The 22,177-nt window shown below is 42.5% G+C and overlaps 1 protein-coding gene across 1 annotated transcript; it reads left to right on the top strand.

Annotated features, from left to right (window-relative positions):
- Positions 1-397: 397 nt before the first annotated feature.
- On the top strand, positions 398-21,843 carry chn2 (chimerin 2). The gene is made up of 13 exons (XM_004541495.3): positions 398-1,132; positions 7,991-8,029; positions 9,550-9,605; positions 11,250-11,281; positions 11,488-11,601; positions 11,753-12,023; positions 16,578-16,661; positions 17,752-17,836; positions 19,061-19,234; positions 19,424-19,501; positions 19,712-19,849; positions 19,944-20,049; positions 20,511-21,843. Exons 1-13 carry the CDS (start codon positions 1,084-1,086, stop codon positions 20,680-20,682), a joined length of 1,398 nt encoding a protein of 465 aa, XP_004541552.1. The 5' UTR covers positions 398-1,083; the 3' UTR covers positions 20,683-21,843.
- Positions 21,844-22,177: the final 334 nt, after the last annotated feature.

The raw sequence follows: 22,177 nt of genomic DNA, 5'->3' as shown, positions 1-22,177 counted from the left end.
TCTGCCTCCGATGCAGTGAAAAAAAGACGGTACAAGGAGCTGCTTGCAAAAGGTTTTTGGAAAGAGCTGATGGTGAGATTTTTTCTGAGGCGGTTGTAACGTCATTAACAATCTGCTTTTCTATCAATTTCCGGTGTGTTTTTATTGACTGTTTTGCTTATAGTACACAATTCTGTCTGCAGGTGCAGCCACACTGCACACACCCTGCTGTTGGGCAGAGGTCAGGGTGAAGTCGTGAGCATGTAACTGGTGGATGTGCAGAAGCTGTCAAAATAATGCAAAATGTAAGCCAGTTGATCGTTTTCTCCATCGCTCTTTTTTTAACTGATAAAAACGTTCATTTCTTCGAGCGATATATATTTTTGCACCACCAGATGGCGCACAGACACCGGGCTCGCCACAGCTGTTTCATCAAAAATGAAAATAAGAACTGCCAGCTCTGGAATAATACAATTTGCCCATTTGTGCCTTTTCATGAATCAAACGAGTGTGGTTTGAGGAAGAAAGTTCCGTCTGTTTGACATTCCGCAAGCGGAGCTGAGCTCTGCTGTTTTGGGCTTGTTTTTGCCTGTCAGGACTGCTTACATCTGGAAAACCTTGCTCCACAAAACTTTCACTTTAAGAAGGCGCGTCTAGGCTGCGGTGTGGTGTGTTTATTGCGATCCTTAAAGTGGCACATGGACGCCGTGGCTGGGCTCTGCATGGCACGACACTTTGTACCTACAGGTTCGGTCCATTGTGGGGAGGAAACGTTTTGACGAAACCGACCCACGGAGCACGTTCCTGTAGTCTTTTTCATCTTTCTCATTTATTTTTGAATCCACGGCACCCACGGTGTATGCGGCAGCGTGAACTCCTCGCCGAGGCGCGCAGCGAGGCGAAGGAAAGGATCAGCAGATTCAAACGGACGGACAGGGGTGGTGTTGGTGGGGTCGGGATCAAACAAGACATGAAATGATCACCAGTCAGGCGTCAAAGGTGAAGCACACTGGGGCGTGAGGGAAATGGAGGCACCGCCAGGGACGAGCTGCTGTGAGCCCACCTTGGCCAAACAGGACTAACCGAGTCGTGAAAGTGATTGGGATGGCAGCATCCAGCAACTCAAGCCTCTCAGGTTCATCTTTATCCTCTGGTAAGAGTTCAAATTCTCCCCAAACGAACAGACACAGAAGCTTTGCACTAAATAATAGAAATAATAATAGGATTGCATTTCCTCTTGAGAAGTTTCTAATGCTTTCGTTTGGCTTGAATCAAACTTTTCTCTCCCGTTGGCTTGTATACAACCCACGCATTATCTTAATCTCTATTAATCTGTCTCACAGATTCCTTTCATTAAACTTTCTCGAGGTGGCAGCTGTGATAATATAGAAAAAAAAAACCCTCTAAGTGGATGCAGCTGTGGAGGTACTGGGGTAAAAGGAAAGCCCTTCATGTGCACAAGGATTATAAGGTCGTGAGATGCAGTCAGTGTGACGCTTGGTTTTGGATGTTGTCCTTAACGTTGCCAATCATTTCCACAATTCCACTATTGACTTTCCACTTGGCTGTCTTCTGTGATTATCTTTGGCCTCCTTTGTCTACCATTTTCCAAAAATGCAACATCAACCAGGCTGAGGTGTTTTCTGATATTTTTTTTAATCTAATATGCCCAGTTGAGTGATTATAATACATCTCAGACTGCTTCAGTTTGCAGAAAACTCCAGCCAAATCCCCTTTGCATAAACAATGGTATAGCTCAGTGATTAGCGCATATTATTTGTCATTTTTGTGTGCTTTGCTTTTCACAGAAGGAAAAGCAGAATGTTTGTCAGCAGCTGTTCAAATAAACCCTGAAAATGCAGTGGGAGCAGCAGAATGCTTTCTCTGCGCATAGTCCCTTGTGTGTTGATAAGGAGTAGCTCGTATTTGCCAGAGTATAAAGTACAACCTCCACTATCGCAGCACTGCTTGATGTGGAAGCCCCACCAAACAACCAGGGGCGAGCGTGTGTGACAGAGGGATGAGGCTGTTTGTAACGCTGAGCCTCCGCACGCGTGGTTTATGTTTGGACTATAAAATCACATCAAGAAAATGTGCAAAAAAGAGGGGAAAAAAAAGCTGCAGCAAAAGTCAAATTCAGCATTGCTTTGGTGGATTTTCATTTAATTTATGGCAGGACGAGGACATTCCATAAAGTGTTTGTTTTACTTTCTCACTGTCTCTGCATCCTGACCACACACCAGCGTCACATTTCCCAAGGTACTGCCCAGTGGGAGGGACAGACAGTCAAGCTGATATAGCCCAGGGTGACCACAGGCTTCACAAAGCATTATCTCATGTGTGCGTTTCAGAAAGAAGTGGATTTATTGTTTGACCGCTGCTGCTTTAAGAGGAAAGTCTCTTCTTTCTGTGGCATTGGAGGGTTGTCATTACTGTTGGGCTCTCAATATAATTATCAGAGGTTACAAGCTGCACTGTTGCCAGGGATGGAGTGGTTGTCGCAAGGGTATTATTATTTTCGTGCAGAGCTCTTTGGCAGCCAGATGCAACATTTGAATAATCTTGTCTATGAGGCATATGACTGAAACATGAATCTCTGTGAAATTCCAGCTCCATATTAGGTCTTCTGTTCTTGCTGCAAACAAAGTGCTTTGGTATATTTGGCTAAATCCATCATATTTGTAAATCTGCACAATCGAATTGTAACTGATGGCAATTTTCTTTTATTTTCAAGTAACAAAAAGAGGTAACTGGGTTGATTTGTTTCTTTACTTTCTGCAAAATATCTACAAAACCCAATACAATGGGGTATTAGATTGTATGCAAATCACCAAAAAGCATGTTGTAGACATTTTTGAACTGAATGTTTAATATACAGCTGGAAGATAATAGCTATAGCCTCTATTCTTTGAAGTTGATTATAGCAATAGACAACCAAAATGATTGCCATAAGATTGCAACATAAATGTTGCAATCTCATCCTTTCCCTGGAAACATATCCTCTGGCTTTCTGTCTAAATCGGGGAGATTCCTACACATTCTTGGCGTGGTTAGGCATGGAAGCATGTAACTGTACCAGCAGCACACCATTTGGCAGACGGCTTCAGGAAATGAAGCTTTGAAAATGTTTTGTGAGGGCTACAGCATGAAAGTATGTCTTTAGATCCAGCCTTAAATGATAAAGTTGGTCAGGGAGGCAGACATGTCGCCATGCATTACAGACAGGCTGACTGTTAAGTGCGATCCTACACATTTCTTACAACATATCTCAACATATTTCTGTTACTTCTTTATTTTTCCTCATTTATTTGTTAATCTTTCAGGACTAGATTTGTGTCATGTTTTACTTGCATGTTTGCATTCACATTCTCCACAGCAGACTCAAAGAAATGTCAAAATCAGGTTACCAAATGATATTTTTCCTTGTTTAAACTCGCCTACACTTCTTTTTAACAGCCAGCTTTCCCTAAGGGTGTCTATGCCAGCAGCACACAAACACACTCCACAGAGAGAGAGACACTCTCCTACCTGTCACATGTTATTTGGTCAGCTAAGACTGTGTTGAGATACTTGTTTTGGATCACTGTAACACACAGATGGTCTCCCTGCTGCAGCTCTGATGTATCCCACTGACATGCTTGTGTGTGCAAGTATTTTTGTGAGGTACGCACACTTGGAGATCTTCTCCAGAATGTGTCGTTTCTTAATCCTCCTTATGCGTGTGGATAAATCTCAAACCTGTAACTAAAACTTCAAAGTGTTTTTTTTTTTTTTTTTTCCCCACAAGTGGTCAACAGTAAAATTATTTTTCACAGTCACCTTTTGTTATGTTTATGAAACGGCCTTTTCTGATCATACATAAGCATCTTTACAGTCTTCACGAAGAACAGAAATAAGAATTTCTGTTCTCTTCATCTTTAGATGGTTAAAATGAGGAAAAATCAGATGGTATTTGAAACTGTAGAAGATATTCAAAGGACTTGAAATTAAGGACTCCTCCTGCCAGAACAAGACCTTGAAAGGTTTAAAAAAATAAACTAAAAGCAGTCGTGTACTGTTGGTCCATAATTTGCTTAAAAATCCCCACAATTTTTCTAGTCTGTACAATCAGCATGTGATTGAAGTCCGGTGAATAACTATTTTGGAATTACGGACGTTTTTATACACAGTGCCTGATTTTCAGAGGCCAGAAAACACCTAACAGAGCCCAAACAATACAAAAAAATCTTTAGATAAACAGAACAAAGCTGAATTTTTAGCACAATGATGGTAATAAAAAGATATGAAGGAAAGAAACGGCTCATGATCCAAACTATACCACATCATCTGTCAAACATGGCAAAGGGAGTGTTATGGTTATGGGCATGTATGGCTGCCAGTGGAAGTGGGTCACTAGTGTTTATTGATGATATGACTGCTAACAGAAGCAGCAGGATTAATTATGAAGCATACAGGGCTGTACTCTCTGCTCAGATTCAGACAAATGCTGCAAAACTGACAGATCTTCACAGTGCAAATGAATAATGACCCAAAGCATAGTGTAAAAGCAGTAGAGTTTCTTATGGTAGAGAAATGGGATATTCTTCAATGACCTAGTCGATCACCTGATCTCAACCCGATAGAGCATGCATTTCAATCGCTGAAGACACATCTGAAAGTAGAAAGACCCACAAACAAGCAACAACTGAAGATGATGCAGTAAAGGCCTGGTGGAGCATCTCAAGGGAGGAACGATAGCATTTGGTGATGTCTATTGGTTCCAGACTTTAGGCAGTCAATGACTGCAAAGGATTTTCATTCAAGTGATTAAAATAATCCTTATATTCAAAATTGTTTTAATTTGTCCAGTTTCAGTTGAGCCTCTGAAAAATGGGGGACTGTGGATTAAAAAAATGACTGTAATTCTTAAACAGTTAATGAAGGAAAGAAATCCTTGAATTAAAACTGAAAGTCTGCACTTCAGTCACATATCAATTGCTTGATTTAAAATCCACCGTAGTGGTGTCCCACAAATTTTGGGAGCTGACTATAAGCTGTAAAAAGGACTGCACAAATCAGATTTAAAGACATCTGCACGTACGATACAGTGACAGTGGGTCCCAGTTTCCAGTGAAATTACTGGCTCCATATTACCTCTGCAGATACGCCCCCAGATATGCAGCATTGCATTGCATGTTGGGAAACATCCCATCAGATGGTCAGGTATTGGTCTCATTTCTCCTTGTAATTGTAGTTTCTGTGTCACCTTCACTGTTGACAACAGCAGTGAGGATTGTGCACAGAAATCCTGTCTTAAAATACTCCAAAGTTGCTGTTGTCAGCCACGCATTCAGTGTACATCAACACAAGTCATTGTTTTAGGCGCTGAAGCGGAATATTTCTTTTGCATTTTGCACAGACAGTAGAGCGGATGGTATCTCGGGGGATAAAACTCTTAGCTTGATCTTTATTCATCGCAAATTCTCTTTGTCATCGAAGCAAACACCCGCTGGTAATTATTTTATTGAATGCTTCTGACTTGGTGAGTAATGGAGGGCAACGCAATTAATAGCTGTTTCTTCGGGGGGGAAGAGCCCTCTGGCTGCTTCAGAATTTTAAAATTCTCCCTGATCATCGTCAGAGAGACGCCACACAAACTCTGAGCCACTTGGAAATTCTTTTTGATGTTCTTTGGGTGTTTATGTGCATGTGCGAGCTTGTGTGTGTGTGTGTGTGTGTGTGTGTGTGTGGGGGTGGGTAGGTATTTGCACATATGTGTATATTTGGGCAAGTGTCTGCCAGTGTTTGCATCTGAACCAGCACTTACGCGCTCCCTCTTTTGTAGCCAAAGCTGCTGCTCAATTCCAGGCCGAAATGCCATTCGTCATTATTAAGAATTAGATTGAAAAGAGAATATTTGGCAGCCCACCAGATGAAATCACATTCTTTAAATAAGCTGCAGTGGAATAAATCTTTCAGGCTGTTGCCAGTGCAGTACACAGTGACAAAGCGTCAGTGTTGAACAATACATTTTCCAAGGCAGCTTAGCCGCGCATCGGCAAATGGAGCCCGAAGGTTATTTGGTAGTGTTGGAAGGCAGACACTCTGTGAAGGGCTTCAGCAACAAAATTTATCGGGGTCGGGCTTGTTTGCCTTTTCTTTTTGTCATTTACATATTCAGCTGTTAATTGTGTGCACCTGTCTTGTTTGTGCCCTGTAATAAACAGAGCTCTTTGCACAGTGACTGTGCCGCAATGATGAGCTTTTTATTTTATTTGAAAATACTGCAACCAGCCTCCAGTCAAACTCATGCTGCCACCGCTCGCAGAGAAGCCAGCAGGAAGGAAGCGCCCTGACTGTCTGCTCTTCAAGTGCTGTCAGACACAAAAAAAATCAAAGAGGAACATAGAGATGTTAGTGGAACAGTTTTAACACAGATGCACTTCATATGACTAATGATTTTCAGTTTAGCTGCCTGGACCTCGGTGGCCATATCCAGCAAGTGCTCACTGGTTTTCATTATCTGATTCCCATCCCCATATGAGGTGTGTTTTATTACTTTCCTTCCTCGCCAGAGGGGTGTGGTGCGGATTTGCTGATGAGTACAAAGGAATGCTTTACATGTATCATCTGGGCGCAGTTGGGTAAATCTCTCTCTCTCTGGCACTGGGAGTGACATTGCTGGCTATTTTCTGCATTTGGCATGAAGTCTAATCTGCCTATGTGATAGCTATAGGCCACCAGGACTGATATTGTATGACTGAGTCAGTGTCACAGTGTGCATGCTGAGCATATTAGGCATTCAGTAATTTTCAAACATGCAATTAATTGTTTCTTCTAAGGGAAGAAAATCTAATTTTTATGAGATTTTTAGCTGTAACTGGTGTCAAATTAGCATGTTTTAACTGACTGCAATTTAATAGATTGTGAAAATCTTCAGGTTTTTGTAATTACAACCTTGTAACACGATTAAAAAAACCAAACAAACAAACGTTTGAGTTTGAAGGTTGAAGCTTGACACGACCTAAAAGTCCTCGCCAGGAGCGCTGATTTGTTTGGGATCTTGTCAGACTGCTCTGCAAACACAGTCAAAAACAACAAAGGGATATCAGTTTCTACATCATGAAACTGATGTGTACAAGTAACAAGTTGCTGTGCAAAAAACAAAACCAAACACTCCAAAAATGGATTTTGCACAAATGTATTAAGTTTTAATGTAACAAACTGTTTATGGGGACTATATCAGGAAAACTGAAAATATATACAGTACTATAGTGTAACGCCTACAGTGCTGTAGTGTGATTTCCCTTTTTGCTGTACAGTAAAAGAAAACCTGACGATGTATATTAGCCATTCTTATGATTACGGGTGTCAACGTGGTTTTTTTTTTTTTTTTTTATGACTTGCCTTTGGCCACATTTTAATTCATTCGGTGACGTTTTCTCAGAGTATTACAAGTCATTTCTTTTCTCAGTAGGAGTAAACTCTGACTTGCTGCAGAGAACTTACTCCACCTTCTCTGAAACGTTTCCTGAGCTAATGTAACATCGTGCTCCATAATCACATAATCATATCTCAGCCACCACATTTCCCACGGGGATGTCTTGCTGTGTGTAGCAAGATTCAAATTGTATTTACTTCTGCTAATTTTGATTGGCGTGTTTGTAGTCTCACCGCAGGGCAGATGGGTGCTGTCGGGGACCTTGGTGGTTGTTAATATAGATCAGGTGCGTGCCGACACAATGTTTAGCAAGCGGACATCAGCCCGTACCGACTGTCCTTGAAGCGCAGACGCTGATTAGAATTGTATTCACTGGTGCGTCTCAAGAGGCAGCTGCGCAGCATGAATCCATATGCATAATTATAGCGGAGAGATAAACAACAGTGACATAACAGTGGTAAAGGGCGCACACTCATCCCACTGGGAAAAAGCTAGAAGTGGAGTTTTTGTAATGAGAGAAAACAGGAGAGTTTATTAACACAATCATGAGTTTGTGACAAAAGCCTGTTTTTGTATTTTTGTGTTTTGCAGACCCTGAGGATTATCAGCCACCCATATGGAAGTCTTATTGTGAGTAATTAATTCCCTTTATACACTGATTAGCAGTGCTTTCACCTAACTTTGCCTTTGGTGTGCTTCACCTTTTTTTTTTTCCTGCTCCACATTTCACACAGAAATGTTTTCTGTCCTTTGAAGAATTAGGTTTGGTTTAGCATAACAAAATTAGATGCACTGCAGGTTCCAAAAGGCCACGCACACACGCTTTAAAGGCACACACTGAGAACACACTCGCCCACTGAATTCATTCACACAAGCGCAAATGCAAAGCAGCCAATTCCTGATCTCTGAGTAAAATAGGTTACCAGCAGCTAGGAAAATAGGATTTTCTACCTGCTAAAGAGCCTCATTTAAAACGGGGTCCTCAGAACGCCCACTTCATTATGCAGTGTTTTTACCATGTGGGAGGAAACGGGTTGGCTCGTCAGAATAGAGGTAAACGCACTGATTGAAGCTGAGCTGAAATCGTCTCTGCTGGGGAAAATGTCTGTCCTACATTTTGCTTAACTAATTACAATTTATAGCTTTTTAAAATAACTTCCCCTGTAATTAAATGTCTAGTCTGCGTAATTTTACATTAATGCTGCTCCCGTCTGACTCCTCTCGTCCTATGTTGAGGTATTTTTGGATTCCCTCTGTCTTGGGAATGGATGATGTCCAGATCTTGCTGGTTGGCTTAAGTCAGCCTGACAAAACATGAAATTTCACAGTCAGGAGAGCCTTCCCCCTGCCTGGAGAATCTGCTGCGGTGAAGACTTAGCTCAGCCTCACACAGCACTTTCTTTAGCACTGCTTGCCAGTAGTGAGGACACTGGAGTGGAGCCGTCATCCACACACAAGGCTGCCAAACGATGGGACTGAGAGCATTAAAACAGGAAACATTTTTGTTTGTTTCATTTGTTTGTTGGCGATTTTGTGAAGTTTGCTTTGGTAAAAGGGAAAGTGCACTTCTAGACTCATAAAAAATCATGGTTAGCTACTGATTCTGATTCTCTGTTTTGGCTGCTCACTTTTTTTTTTAACAGCTAATTGAACGTGCTATTTCTGGGAGGCGGCTGAGATGTTTGTGCTCATTAAATCCCTGCCACAAATCTCTCATTTCCATTTTTTCCCCTGTTTCACTACTAACGCTAATAATAGGCTTGCACTTGCACCACGTGTGTAAAAGTGTCTTTGTGTTTCAAAGTTGAAAGCAATCTATGGAGTTATAAGTGCACATTAGGTAAACAGGTCCTAATTCACGCAAATGGATTTCAGATATATGGCCCTGTAAACCACTCACTGCTAAGCACTGCACACAAAAGCTAATGGCTCCTTATGTACCTGTTACTTCTGCTCTCTGAGCAGCGGTTAGAAGCTTCTTCCACAGGCTGCAGCCTATTAAGTGGAAATATGGCTTTACTCATAGCTGTTGTCCTTTGTGTAAATGCTGCACAGCACACTTTATTTCCTTCCTCTTAACTGTGTATTAACCACGCTTCTATTTGGTGGAAAACATGGAGCCTTCATCAATATGCATGTTTCTCTAACAGTGTACCAGCTACAGCAGGAAGCCCCAAGACCAAAGAGGATCACATGTCCTCAGGAGGTATGTGCAGCTTTGTGAACAACTGCATAGATGCTGAAAGGATCATAATCATATTTTTGTCACTGTAAATGTGAAAAACAATTCTTACCTCAGTGATAAATGATAAACAAATTCAATGCATTTAAATTAAGAAAAAGTCCAAATTTCTGAAACTGCTTGATTGCTCAGATAATTCATGTAGGCTTGCATTTGTATGGTTTAAAATTTCCAACGCACAGCAGCAGCGAAGCAACAATAAACGTTCTGATGCGAAACTAAGCCAGAATACAAGCAAAGCATGAATCCCATCTGTGATTGTATTCATTGTTTGTTTATTGCTGCCAAATGTCCGATATAACAATCGACCATATGGTCAGGCGCTGGAGCTAACTGACACAGTTATCGACACCATCAAATTCGAATTTATTATTTCTGAGTGTCTTTCCCTTCATGAGTCAGTCTACCACGCTACATGTACACCACTGCTCAGTTTTCACGCTCAGGTTTTTCCCGTGGAACACATTCGCTGACAAGTGATCGAGTCTGGCAGCTGGGAGCCAGACCACTCGGTAACCTGCGGGGAGCTGCTTGTTGAACCTCCCGCACCCAAAGTGTAACCATTTAAACTGCAAAATAAAAATTAAATAAGTGACGCTCCTTTCCTTAAAGTTTGTTTAGGAGCATTTTTTTCAGGGACTTTTTAAGGCAAAATTTAATGATATTTCCAAATCAATTACTATGTCGTTTTAGCTTGCACAGGGTTTGATTGTTCTCTCAATCCCGTGAATGAAAGGGCCGATTGAAGTGCTGCCATCACCTATAGTGCAGCTACAATTGCACATTTTATCCTATAAGAAACATCAAGATGTGTTACAAGTGTAGAAGAGAAATTCAAGATCAGGGGCGCTTTCGAAGGAGACTGCAGATTCGATCCCTTCAGTTATGTCAGGAAAGCTCATGGAGCAAGTTGCTCTACTTTTTACTTCCCTCGCAGAAAGATCTGTGAATTTTCTATTGTATAAGCGTCCAGAAATGATGCGTGTCTCATCCTATTTTGAGTCTTGCCACACTTTGATGAGCTAAGAGAAGCCTGTGGGCTGCTATTACTAGATAAGTAGTTGTCCAGTAATTCACTACAAAATGATGTTTGACATATTACCAAATCCAATGTCGTCATAGCTATTATCTATAAAAGATTACAGAAAGAAGGCCAGGAAAGAGGAAGAAAAAAAGAAGTCATGATTCACCGTGGCAGTGCTATAAAAGCTCAAATCTATGACATGAAAAAACCCCTCTTGTGTTATTGCAGGCGATCACTATAGCGATATCTGTGGTTATATTTACATTCAAGATTAAAAATAGGTTTAGCCATATCTCTTGGTAGACTTGTAATACATAGACACTAACAGGCTTAATATAAATTTTTGCAGCTGGCCATCTATCACCAGCTGTTTTAGTGCTTTGCCTCCAATTCATCTCCACAGTGTGTGAGCTGAATTTGTGGCTTTGGTAGCTGTGAATAGACACGGGGGTACAGATGGTAATCTGTGCTGTGGTGTTGGGCCTTTTATCTTTCACACAGGCTGTAAGAACAATTTGCAAAGCTATTTGATTGAGCTTTCATGTTATATTGCTGCAGCCAATATTTCTTCTTCTGGTTTACAGATGGAGAGCAGACCGAAATACTATGGCAGAGAGTGAGTGTAACTGAATTTCTTTCATCATTTCTATGTTGTTTTTCCCCCCGCGACGCACAGTGAATGGTTTTCAGTCGTAGATTATAAGTGGGTGTGGATATGTATCTATTTGTTTGTCTTTTGATCAGCATTCAATATGTAAAGCTTCATGAGTGAGGAGGAAATCACATTGCAGGACTTATATACGTTTTTTAAAAAAAAAATAGATTTCATGGCGTGATCTCTCGAGATTATGCTGATGAGCTGCTGGTGGGAACAGAGGGTGCTTACCTCATCAGGGAGAGCCAAAGACAGCCAGGGACATGCACCTTGGCCTTAAGGTAACAAATCCATCAATATGCAGCACCGAATCCCTGAGAGGTCGGCTCTACCAGCATCCCAACACTCACCGAGTCTCCACTTTGATCGCTTTTACTCACCCGCTCAACCTCTAAAACGTATCTACCGACTACATCCTCATTCTCCATCCAGGTTTGGACACCAGACCCTCAACTACCGATTGTTTTACGATGGGAAGCACTTTGTCGGGGAGAAGCGGTTTGAGTCGGTCCACGACCTTGTGACGGACGCCCTCATCACTCTTTACATCGAGACCAAGGCAGCAGAGTACATCGCCAAAATGACCACTAACCCCATCTACGAGCATCTTGGTTACACGTCGCTGCTCAAGGACAAAATGGTGCACAGACTGAGCCGTGGACGCACAGAACCACGCAGGGTCACCTTCCAGAGAGATGAAAAGGTGGGTTTTATGACTGGATGTTGTACTGCGCTCATCCAGTTTGTAACAAGTGTATACCATGTAGAGTAAATAGAAGTGTGTATGTGTGAGATTCTGATCCTAAAACACTATCAGGGTCTCTGAGTCATTCAGAAACTGTGGGCATTCAGACTCGGAAAGAATCTGAGTGGCAAGAAGAATAAGAAATCCTACAACAAACTGTGTAGCTCCGCATCCCTTAATCAAAACATCTGGAATTACACGAAGAGTCAGAAACTTCTTAGAAGTTCCCCAAAGCTGAACTGAGCTCTACAAAATACCTTCAAAAACAATGTTTAACTGGGGGAATTTGTGCTGAGGGTGGTCCTGCCAAATATTTCTTTGTTTTGTGCTGCAGATTTTTGCATTTTGTGGATGTGGTACATGCGGTAACTGTAATTAGATTTTCTTTGAATTTTGCTTCTGTGGATTGACCTAAGCAAGCTAATTATTGACTCTTGGCTTGGGTAATATTCCAACAGGAAGGGAGCGGTGCAAAAGAAAACTTCTCCATTATATTGTTCACAATTCTGCATCCAAATGGTATAAAATACTAAAGTATAGTAAATAACAAACAGACTTGTTTTCACTTTTTATTTTTTTCATCCAAATTATTTGGCTGCCCATAATCTTTCAAAACATCCACAACAAGCCAGCATTATTGCAAAGATTTAACGAGTTGCAGATTACAGTAGCTGGTATTTATCACCAGCACTGGGTAAATACTGGGGTTTTGATCCAGTTCCATACTACTTAACATTTCCAGTACATTTCCTGTAGAACGAGAGCATTCCTGAGAGGACACTTTGTCCTGTGAGTGAGACGTACATTATCCTTGCTGCCTCTGGGTGTGTTCACTGCTGCCATGCTTCATTGCCTTCACTGAAAGGTAATGATGACCAAGGGGACTGGGACTTTGCCCGGCCTGCCATCCATATCAGACACGTTGATCTTGGGTGAGACAGGTTTCACATTGTATTCGTTGGCACTCACAAGCTGATGTCAGATTAAGGTCTGTAAATGATTTCTTAATCAGGATGAGGAATGTCTGCCTTCTTCATGTTTTTTAAAAGTGTCCTTCCACTAGGTGGCAATCTGAACTTAGTTCTTGTGCCTTTTTTAAGAGGTGATGGCAGCCAGAGTCACAGCCGAGCTTTAATGTTTACATTTATTTACTATTTTTATATTTCTTGCTGTTTTGCTGTGAGCGCGTGAGCTGTATCGTTAATGTGTCTCTCAGCTTTGATTTATTCTGGGATATTTTGTCTTGAAAATGTCAGCTTCTAGTTCATCACTCAGCAACAGGCAGATGGCAGCCTGTCAGGAGGACCATCATTGCTGTGTTAACATCATCAGTCTTGAGTTCGATTTCTGTAACGCGAGAGCATTAATGCAAGCATTGGCTGCTGGTCAGCGAGTAGTCCATTGACTTATTGCTGTTTTAAATAAACTTTGACAGATACGGCTACACCGAGAACTCCTCTAAGATGTGCAGCGCTTCATTGAAAAGTGTCCCTCGTGTGTTCGATCCACAGCCTGATTTTTAGGTTTGAATGACTGTGGACTGCATTCTGTAATAAGCATCCCATTTGGCAAGTAAAACTGGAGCATGTCTCTAGCTAAATGTCAGATTTTCAGCTATCTGTGTGTCTTTGAAAAACTGACTATGCATTCCTCCTGCCAAGTATCTCAGCCGGTGACAGCTGTGATAATGGCAGACTTTGTCAGGCACCGTTTGAAAACCACCTGCCAGTCTCTTCTCACAGAGAGACTGTCTTCTGTCGGCTCAAATATTCCGCGTCTGAGAAGCAGAGACCTGACCCGATGGCTTGAATCTGTGGTCGCTTTTAAACTTTGTGTTTACCAATTACACAGCTCCACCCCGAGGCCTTTAACAGCCACAGAAGCTTCACTGTACACTCAAAATTCACGCGTGTTTACTCGGTGTCGGGTTGACACCTATGTAATACCGTAACTGTGAATGCTTGTGTAATTAAAACCCTCTCACAAGGTGAAAGGGGGCACTTGAGTGAGCCATCACTCTCCTGAGTTTCTTTGCGTGTGCAGGAATTTACTCAGTGACTAAAGCCTCTCTAAAGCCACATTGCTCCTGATGCTCACCACACTGGTTTAATCTCAGTGGCGCTCTCAACAAGCTGCCCTGCGTGCGTGCCCAAGAAAGATTTTCAAAGGTTTCGCCATGTTGTTTTTTTTTTTTGTTTTTTTTTTTTTGTTTTGTTTATTTGTTTGTGTTTTAGGATAATTACCTGTTTGCTCTGCTATAAAAAAAAATGCAAAAACAACTATTTATGTCTCTTTAGTTGCAAAATGTCAAAACGCTACTTAAACAGTATTTTTATGTGGTACTTTTCCAGAGTGTGATAGATGCATGTTCGGTGGTCCTAGCCCAGACAAAAGTGACAGTTTCCTCCATTTTCAGTATCTTTCAATACTGTGTCCTTCACAGTATGCCTATTTTTCCATTTGTTAGAGCAGTTTTGTTTTAGTCCCCTTTGTCTCACTGTGCCAGTGTCCACTGTGCTGTTTTCCTACAACTCCAATCATAACTGAGTTCACTCAGCTGCATTCTCACAAAAGTCCTGAGGGAAATAAAAGAGCCAAACTGCTGAAAAGAATGCAGAGCTTGTTGTGGGACCACCTTTTGTGTCCTTTCTTCCAAGCTCTTCTTTAAGAGACAAGAAGCCATCTGCCTGCAGACAAAGAGCACAACCCTTGTCTCCCCCTCCCTTCCCCTGCCTCTCCTCTCCTCCCCTCTGCGCGGCTAAAATATCACGGAGTGGTCTATTCCTCATCTGTCTATACAGACTTAGCTGCAGAATTAAATTGTACCGTATGGTATGCGTAGGTTTGAAAGAATGCTTGTCACAGTGACAAATTTCTTCACCTGTCTTGTCCCTCTTACAGCTAAGGCCTAGTTTACCCAACAGATATCAGAGACATAAAGGAACAAGCTGGTACACAACATGTCCACTGCCTTCCCCCTCCCTTGTGCTTCTCTGTCTGTCAGCCTAGCTTCCTACCCCTTCATTTTATCTCAGTTTTGCAGTTACCCTTTGGGTCTTTTGCTCTCTGCCTCGCCACTCTGCTTTTGCACCAGCTCTTTATCTCACAAATCCAGTGCCTACGGGCTTTCCAACCTTTGCAGTAGCTTAATAAATCACTTTTTTAATGATGTCATCCAATAGATGGACTGATCTGTTTTGTAACCTGGAAGCTGCTGGACATGAAGTCTTGCTGATGTTTATTCGGAATGTCATGTGATGTGTCGTTTGTGTGCAATACCTCGTTTTAGAAATTGTGACAATTGGAAGCAAGTCTCGTGGTGCTGTTTACTGGCTAATAACGAGCACAGCTAATGGGGACAAATTCAGCATGAACATGGCAACAACCCCCCGCCGGCAAAAAAGACGCTGCTGCAGACCTGCAAATGAGCTTCCTATGGGATTTTGCTTGGATTTGGGCACTCCTGGATTATTCCCTGTGTAAGGATTATTACAGTAATCCCTGTGAATACCAGTTAATGGTCTAGCTCTGCTGGTCTTCTGACACAAGTGATTGTCACAGACTGGAGTAGTCAGGGCAGTATAGTCAGGGCAGTGCAGTCCGGGTGTCTGGAAGATCTAGTTTGGATTGCTGTGTGGGGAATTCCACCAGCTGACAGACACAGCTAGAGGTCAAGATCTGTTTGAGTTATGACAACACAGCCTCAGCTCTGACAAGGCTGACAATCTTGGGTCTGTCTCTGAGCAGGCGAGTGACCTGTTCAAAGGATCCAGTGCTGAGTGAGAGCTGCTGGCAGTGAAGTATTATCTGCAGTTAAGTGAAGTGGAGTGTGTCCGGAAGGCACTGTGCTAATGGGAGTGTGCTCAGTGCTATAAAGAGGGCGTCTGCACTATTGATCCTGCTTTAGAGAGCTGTTGAGCTGTGTGAACTGGTCCTGACAGCACCCGGCTGCCCTCACTCTCAACCTTCTAGCCCCTGCCCATCTAGGACCCTGCTCTATCTCTCGCTCTCTCCCTTTTCCTCCCTCTCTCTTTCTCTCCCTCTTTCTGGGTGTGTGAAAGAGGACCATTGTGCAAGGCACACTCCTGCCCTCAGGCCGCCCACTACCAGTCCTCTTCCCACTGCTGCTCTTGCTTACTGCTGCCACTGGATTCAGATCAGATGCAGAGTCGAGGCTGCGCTGGCTGTCATCAGTCGCCCTCCTGGGTCACAGGGGAGTGGAGTGTAGCTGCTGCCTCTGCTTTGGACAGTTGCCGACAGCATTTGCTGCACAGCACTCACGGATCCCCTTCACACCTTCCCTCAGAGGAATTGGAGAGTCTCTGGGAGCCCGATCAGTCAAGCATGGAAGCTGAAGAAAACATAGGTTTAGCAGCCGAGCTGATTACCCACAAGGCTAAGAGACAGGAGAGGAAGCGCCAGGAGCTGCTGGCTTTGGCTCTGGGAGTCAAGCTGGGGAGCAAGGGGACTCTCCTGTGGAAGCCTATTAAACTGTTGGCCTCTTGTCCTCAGATCTCTTCACCTCTGGTGCGACGGAGTGCCTTGAAAGATATGCCGGAGAAGCAGTGCTCCTATGAAAAGATCCACAACTTCAAGGTGAGCAATTTCTTCTTAGACACAAGGAATGAAATGAGTCAAAGTGTCAGCTGCTGACAACATTGTTAACATTTCTCCTAAATGACTATTCATTTATTTTGTAGTAGCTCACTTTTGTTTTTCCTTTGGTTAAGCAACTCTTTAGCGAGATGCATCTCCAGATCCGCAGATGTGTTTGGATCACAGACCACTGTGTGTGTGTGTGTGTGTGTGTGTGTGTGTGTGTGTGTGTGTGTGTGTGTGTTGCTGTTTTGATGAGAACACATGCAGCTGACACCCATATGCATTGAGGGGAACTAATGGATACCACAACCCATTAACAACAGAACACATTGATTAGCATTGATTTAAAAGCTCTTAGATCTATTTTTGTTTTAAGCTTCTGATTTTCTAAAAAAAAAAAAAAGTGTTAGAGTTGCATGCAAGTGCAAGAGTTATGGCTCTCTTAATACACAAATGAGAACTTGGACATACTTGCCTCTGGGCACCTTAAAATTCTTGCAGTGGTGTCTTGGGTTTCAGTTAAGAGGTGAGCTACAGTGATCCCCAGCTTTTTGTTTGCTTTGTCTTTGAAAACCGAACAAAAACTATCCACTCACCACCTGCCATGTGCCCTCTGCACTCATTAATCCACTCCTACCTATTCAAAGTAACAATGAAGGTGTGTTCAAGTGCACATCAGTGTAACTCCATTTGCCACCTTATCCTTGTTCTTACCATAGGCGTACATCTGTTATTTTGACTTTCAGGCTTGCCTCTGTGCTCCCCCGCATGTATCCAATTGCTCAGGACAGATGCCAGACGCGCTGTAGTAAATCCTTTAATCTGCCTCGTGTATACTACAAATGCGCTCATTTGGTGCAGAGTTCCATCCAGTATGGCTTGGCATCACAGTGTAATCCAGCGCATCAAAGGTGGAGAGGTCTCCTGTGTGAACTGGTCATTGACGTGTGTGTGTGTGTGTGTGTGTGTGTGTGTGTGTGTGTGTGTGTGTGTGTGTGTGTGTGTGTGTGTGTGTGTGTGTGTGTGTGTGTGTGTGTGTGTGTGTGTGTGTGTGTGTGTGTGTGTGTGTGTGTGTGTGTCTTCCCAGGTACATACCTTTCGAGGGCCGCACTGGTGCGAATACTGTGCTAACTTCATGTGGGGCCTCATTGCACAGGGAGTCCGCTGCTCAGGTACTCTACGCACTTCAACATAAAATGTTGCATGTGGTAGACTGTTTGAAAATATCCTGTCCCGTAAGTCGGATTACACGAGGCATTATAAGATCTGCGTCTTCTCACGGATGTTTCAGTTATTTAGCGTGGTGGTGGTGGTGTTATGTATTTTCCCTGTTACATCTGTGGCAAACAAGATGACATCGTCCTGTTGCTGACTCATCAAAAGACATTTAAACACAGTGAGGAACAGACATCTTTATAGAATCACAGCTTTAACTGTTATCACTCCTTCTGAGCACTCCACTCACTAATATTTTGTACCACTCCCACCAAATAATTCTAATAAATGTTATTCCACAGCACTCCGTAGCTGCTTAATAACTGCCACTGTCCAAACTAATTCATGCTGATAGAATTTATATCCAAATGTAGGTTATGTCAACAGTAAATGCTACAGATAACCTATGACATATAAAACTCGGGTCAAACACAGGCCAAACGCGGTGTCGCTGTTGTCCAAATATAGCAGCATAACTGCAGGTTTTCAGGGCCTCCACGGGGTTGTTTTCTTGCACAGACGCAATCCTGGGGCTGATGTGCGCTCTTGTGGACTCTGTTGCTCTCTCCCTAAACAGAGAGTTTGTTGTTTAGACATTTGCCATGCTGATAAGCCAGAGGCAAACGGCGGTATCATCAGACACCTCATGTGCTATGGGAAGCAGGAGAGACTTCTTTGTCTCTCTCTCTGTCCCTCAGTTCTCTGCTTATCTCCTCCAACACTGACTGAGAACGAGGACCCCAATCAGCCGACCGGCGTTAACGCTGCTCGGGCGGTTACAAACAAGTTTGTGATGAACGATTTCAGAGTAACATCCCCCAACCTCCCCCACACCCCCACGCCGCCTGGTCTACGAGTACCACTCCTTCAAAAACCTTTATTTCAAGCTGTGCTGCCACACAAGCAGGCATTACTTTTTACACACACTGCTTTTGCCAGCTGTCCAGCACAATCCACGTGACCGAAACTACAACAAGAGCCCCCCGCCAGTGCTGCCTTGTCCGCTGATATCCACCGTTGGCGCAGTACACCGAGACAGCTTAACAGCAGCTGCACTGTCTGACAGTGCAGTTTATCACTGACTCTGGGAAACCTTTTCAAACTGCTTTCTTAAGCCTGGGATGATGGTTGTGTTATCGTCTCTCTCTCTCTCTCTTTTTATCTCACTTTTGCTCTGCTAGACTGTGGGCTGAATGTACACAAACAGTGCTCCAAGCTTGTTCCCAGCGACTGCCAGCCGGACCTGCGCAGGATAAAGAAAGTGTTTAGCTGTGACCTCACGACACTTGTCAAAGCTCACAACGCAACGCGGCCCATGGTGGTGGACATGTGTATTCGAGAAATAGAACTCAGAGGTAGATCCATCACTTATTACTGGTAAAGGAAAGTAGAATACACAGTTATTTCTATTCCTTTACTCGTTTGTAATGTTTAGAAATGCCATTGATCCCTTTTTGTACAAAAGACGCCTGCATTTTCTTTGATTCATTTTTATGTTTTTGTGACAAAGAAACAGACACAAACCTTCCAATTTTCTCTTGCAGGTATGAAATCCGAAGGTCTCTACAGGGTGTCTGGCTTCTCTGAGCACATTGAGGATGTGAGGCTTGCTTTTGATCGAGGTTTGTTGACAGTGAATTCCTTTGCTCTATGCTCTGGGTTTTAGTTCAGAGGTTCGAACCTTTGAGTAAAGTGTTTCAGCTGCAGAGGAGCGTGATACAGTGCTGTATTTTATTTTGGAAATGGCAAAGGAAACCTACAGCAATGATTTTGTATTTTGAACAAATACAAAACGGCATCTTAGTCATATATTTTCTGTTTTGTGTCAACAGATGGCGAGAAGGCTGACATCAGTGCCAGTGCCTATGCAGACATTAACATAATTGCTGGTGCTTTGAAGCTTTACTTTAGAGACCTCCCCATTCCAGTCATTACATTTGACTTGTACTCCAAATTTATTCAAGCTGCAAGTATGAGTGCTTTGGTTTTGCTATTCCGCACCATTACTGTGTTAGTACTTCTCTGCAGGGCTCTGATACTAATCATTTTACTAATGTGATGCAGAACTTCCAAATGCTGAATCCCGACTGGAGGCCATTCACGAAGGTTTGCTGCAGCTCCCTCCGGCCCACTATGAGACCTTACGCTACCTGATGGCTCACCTCAAGAGGTAACTTCGCCCACTAATCAGTTATGCTGTTGCAAAACTGACAAAAAGACAAGCTGTGATTGGATGACACTGGGTTTCTTCGTAACCATGAATATGGGCACTGTAGGTTGTTTTGAGTCAATCCTACATACCTGTAAAGATGCTCCACAGAACAAACTGTGTATTAACCTGCAACTGAAAATAGTCCCCATTAAATGCACTATTTACATAAGTTTATAAAGATTTGTTGAAAACTACAGTGTCTGCCTAAGATTCAGACTTTTTTTTTCGTCAAGCTAATCTGTCCACTAGCTTCCTAGCTACTGCAGGAACCCCTCCTCCCACAAGGTTCATGTGCCCTGGCTGGAGACACTGAATGAACACATGGCTCAAAATAAAAACATGTCAAAACAACACTCGTCTGGATGCTTCATAAATCTGTTCCCTGTGCAAACTTGATTTTTTTTTCTCTTATTTTACAGGGTGACAATGTTTGAAAAGTACAACTTAATGAATGCTGAAAACCTGGGGATTGTCTTCGGTCCAACTCTTATGCAGCCGCCGGAGCAGAACGCCTTGACAACCCTGAATGACATGAGGCAGCAGAAGCTAGTGGTGCAGCTTATAATAGAGCATGAAGATGTATTATTCTAAGGAGCGAGGCGTCCGCCCATTACAAAAGAAGAGAAGGACAACTATTTATTCTATCAGAGGAAATTCAAGCCACCTTAATTCTAGTGAAGAGTCTGAATTCATTGTCGCATGACAGTTTCACTTTGTCGGTTTTAGTGTTGACATCGTCTTGTTACTGTAAGTTTTGGGTCTCTACGCTCAGCCAAGACCATCATTTAGATATTAGGAAAGGATCCTGTGTTTCTAACTACCTACAGTGCAGTTCCCTCCTCTGTTTAATTTGAAGACTGTCACTACCTGGTGTAGACTCAGTCATAATGACAGTGCTGTGTGAAATCTGCTCTGGGCACATTGTCAGTCAGTGAAAGCTGTGTAAACTAAGCCTCACAGATCAGCCAAGTTAATGTTTCTAACATGACGTGTGCATATGTTGTACTGTTTGCGAGAATGCTGGTTTAAAAATGGGATAAAACAATGCAGATCCTGTCATTGTACATAAAATCAGATCATCCAATGATCGATATTTTGACTCTGTGTACAAACAAAGAGAAATAATAAGAAATGAGACAATTGGGCGCTCATAAAGCACTTTTTTGCAACGTGTGTATAGATTTATTTTGTACAGATGTTTATTTTTGTGTTTCTGCATTGTTCTTTGTCACAAATAATATATTCTGTCGGGGCCGGTTGTTTGTGGACTTGTTTGTGTCGATGCAAAAACGGTCCTCGAAAGAAGAGTACTGTCAGAAAAAGCAAACGTGCGTGGGTGCACCATTTCGACTTTCAGTGTATTCAGTGTTATGTGAGGAATACACATGTGGATTAAACACTGGTCATTTATTCATGTCCTATTGAAGACTGCAACAGATGAGCAGAGCTCCTCTGTATACATGCCGGTTGCTCATGTTGCAGTGTTTCAGTATTTCATGCTGTAATTTGGAATATTTTCAATAATGATCTGTTTTTTTTCTTCTTCTTTTTTTATTGCCAGTAACATTGCTCTGTGCAGCTTGAGTTGCAGTTTGCTTAACTGTCATACTAAAGCTGTACCGGGCGTGTTTCTTTCACACTTGGTTCGATTGAATCCTTTCTACAAATCCATTTTATCAAATTGTATTTTTGTGACAGTTGATAATGTAATTTATGAAATGATGATGATTTATTAAAGGTTTTAAAGCTTGAGTTTGAAATGGGGTGAGCTGCTGCAGTTTAGTGTTTTATAGGGATAGTCTGCACTTCAGTAAGTTGCAGTAGAAGTGGTTCAGGCAGAGTGAAGGCCCAGCCCTGTTGCTAGTGATGATTGCTTATATCCTGAAGCGCAGTGATTGGAAGAGCTTTTTAAAAAAAATCTCGGTTAACCAGTAACGCTACAGTGTCTTAACATTTAACCTCATTCTTGCTACATAACCCTCCCACTGATCCACTTTTACCTGTAGGTGTGTTCAGCAGGGTGGAATTTTTCTGCAGTGAGGGGGGAAAAAACAGTCGTTCTCTTTGTGAGAAAGGACATAGTTGC

This window comes from Maylandia zebra, linkage group LG11 (assembly GCF_041146795.1).
Source record: "Maylandia zebra isolate NMK-2024a linkage group LG11, Mzebra_GT3a, whole genome shotgun sequence".
Classification (NCBI taxonomy): domain Eukaryota; kingdom Metazoa; phylum Chordata; class Actinopteri; order Cichliformes; family Cichlidae; genus Maylandia; species Maylandia zebra.
The sequence above is the reverse complement of the archived record's forward strand: the minus strand, read 5'-3'. Positions and strand labels throughout refer to the sequence as shown.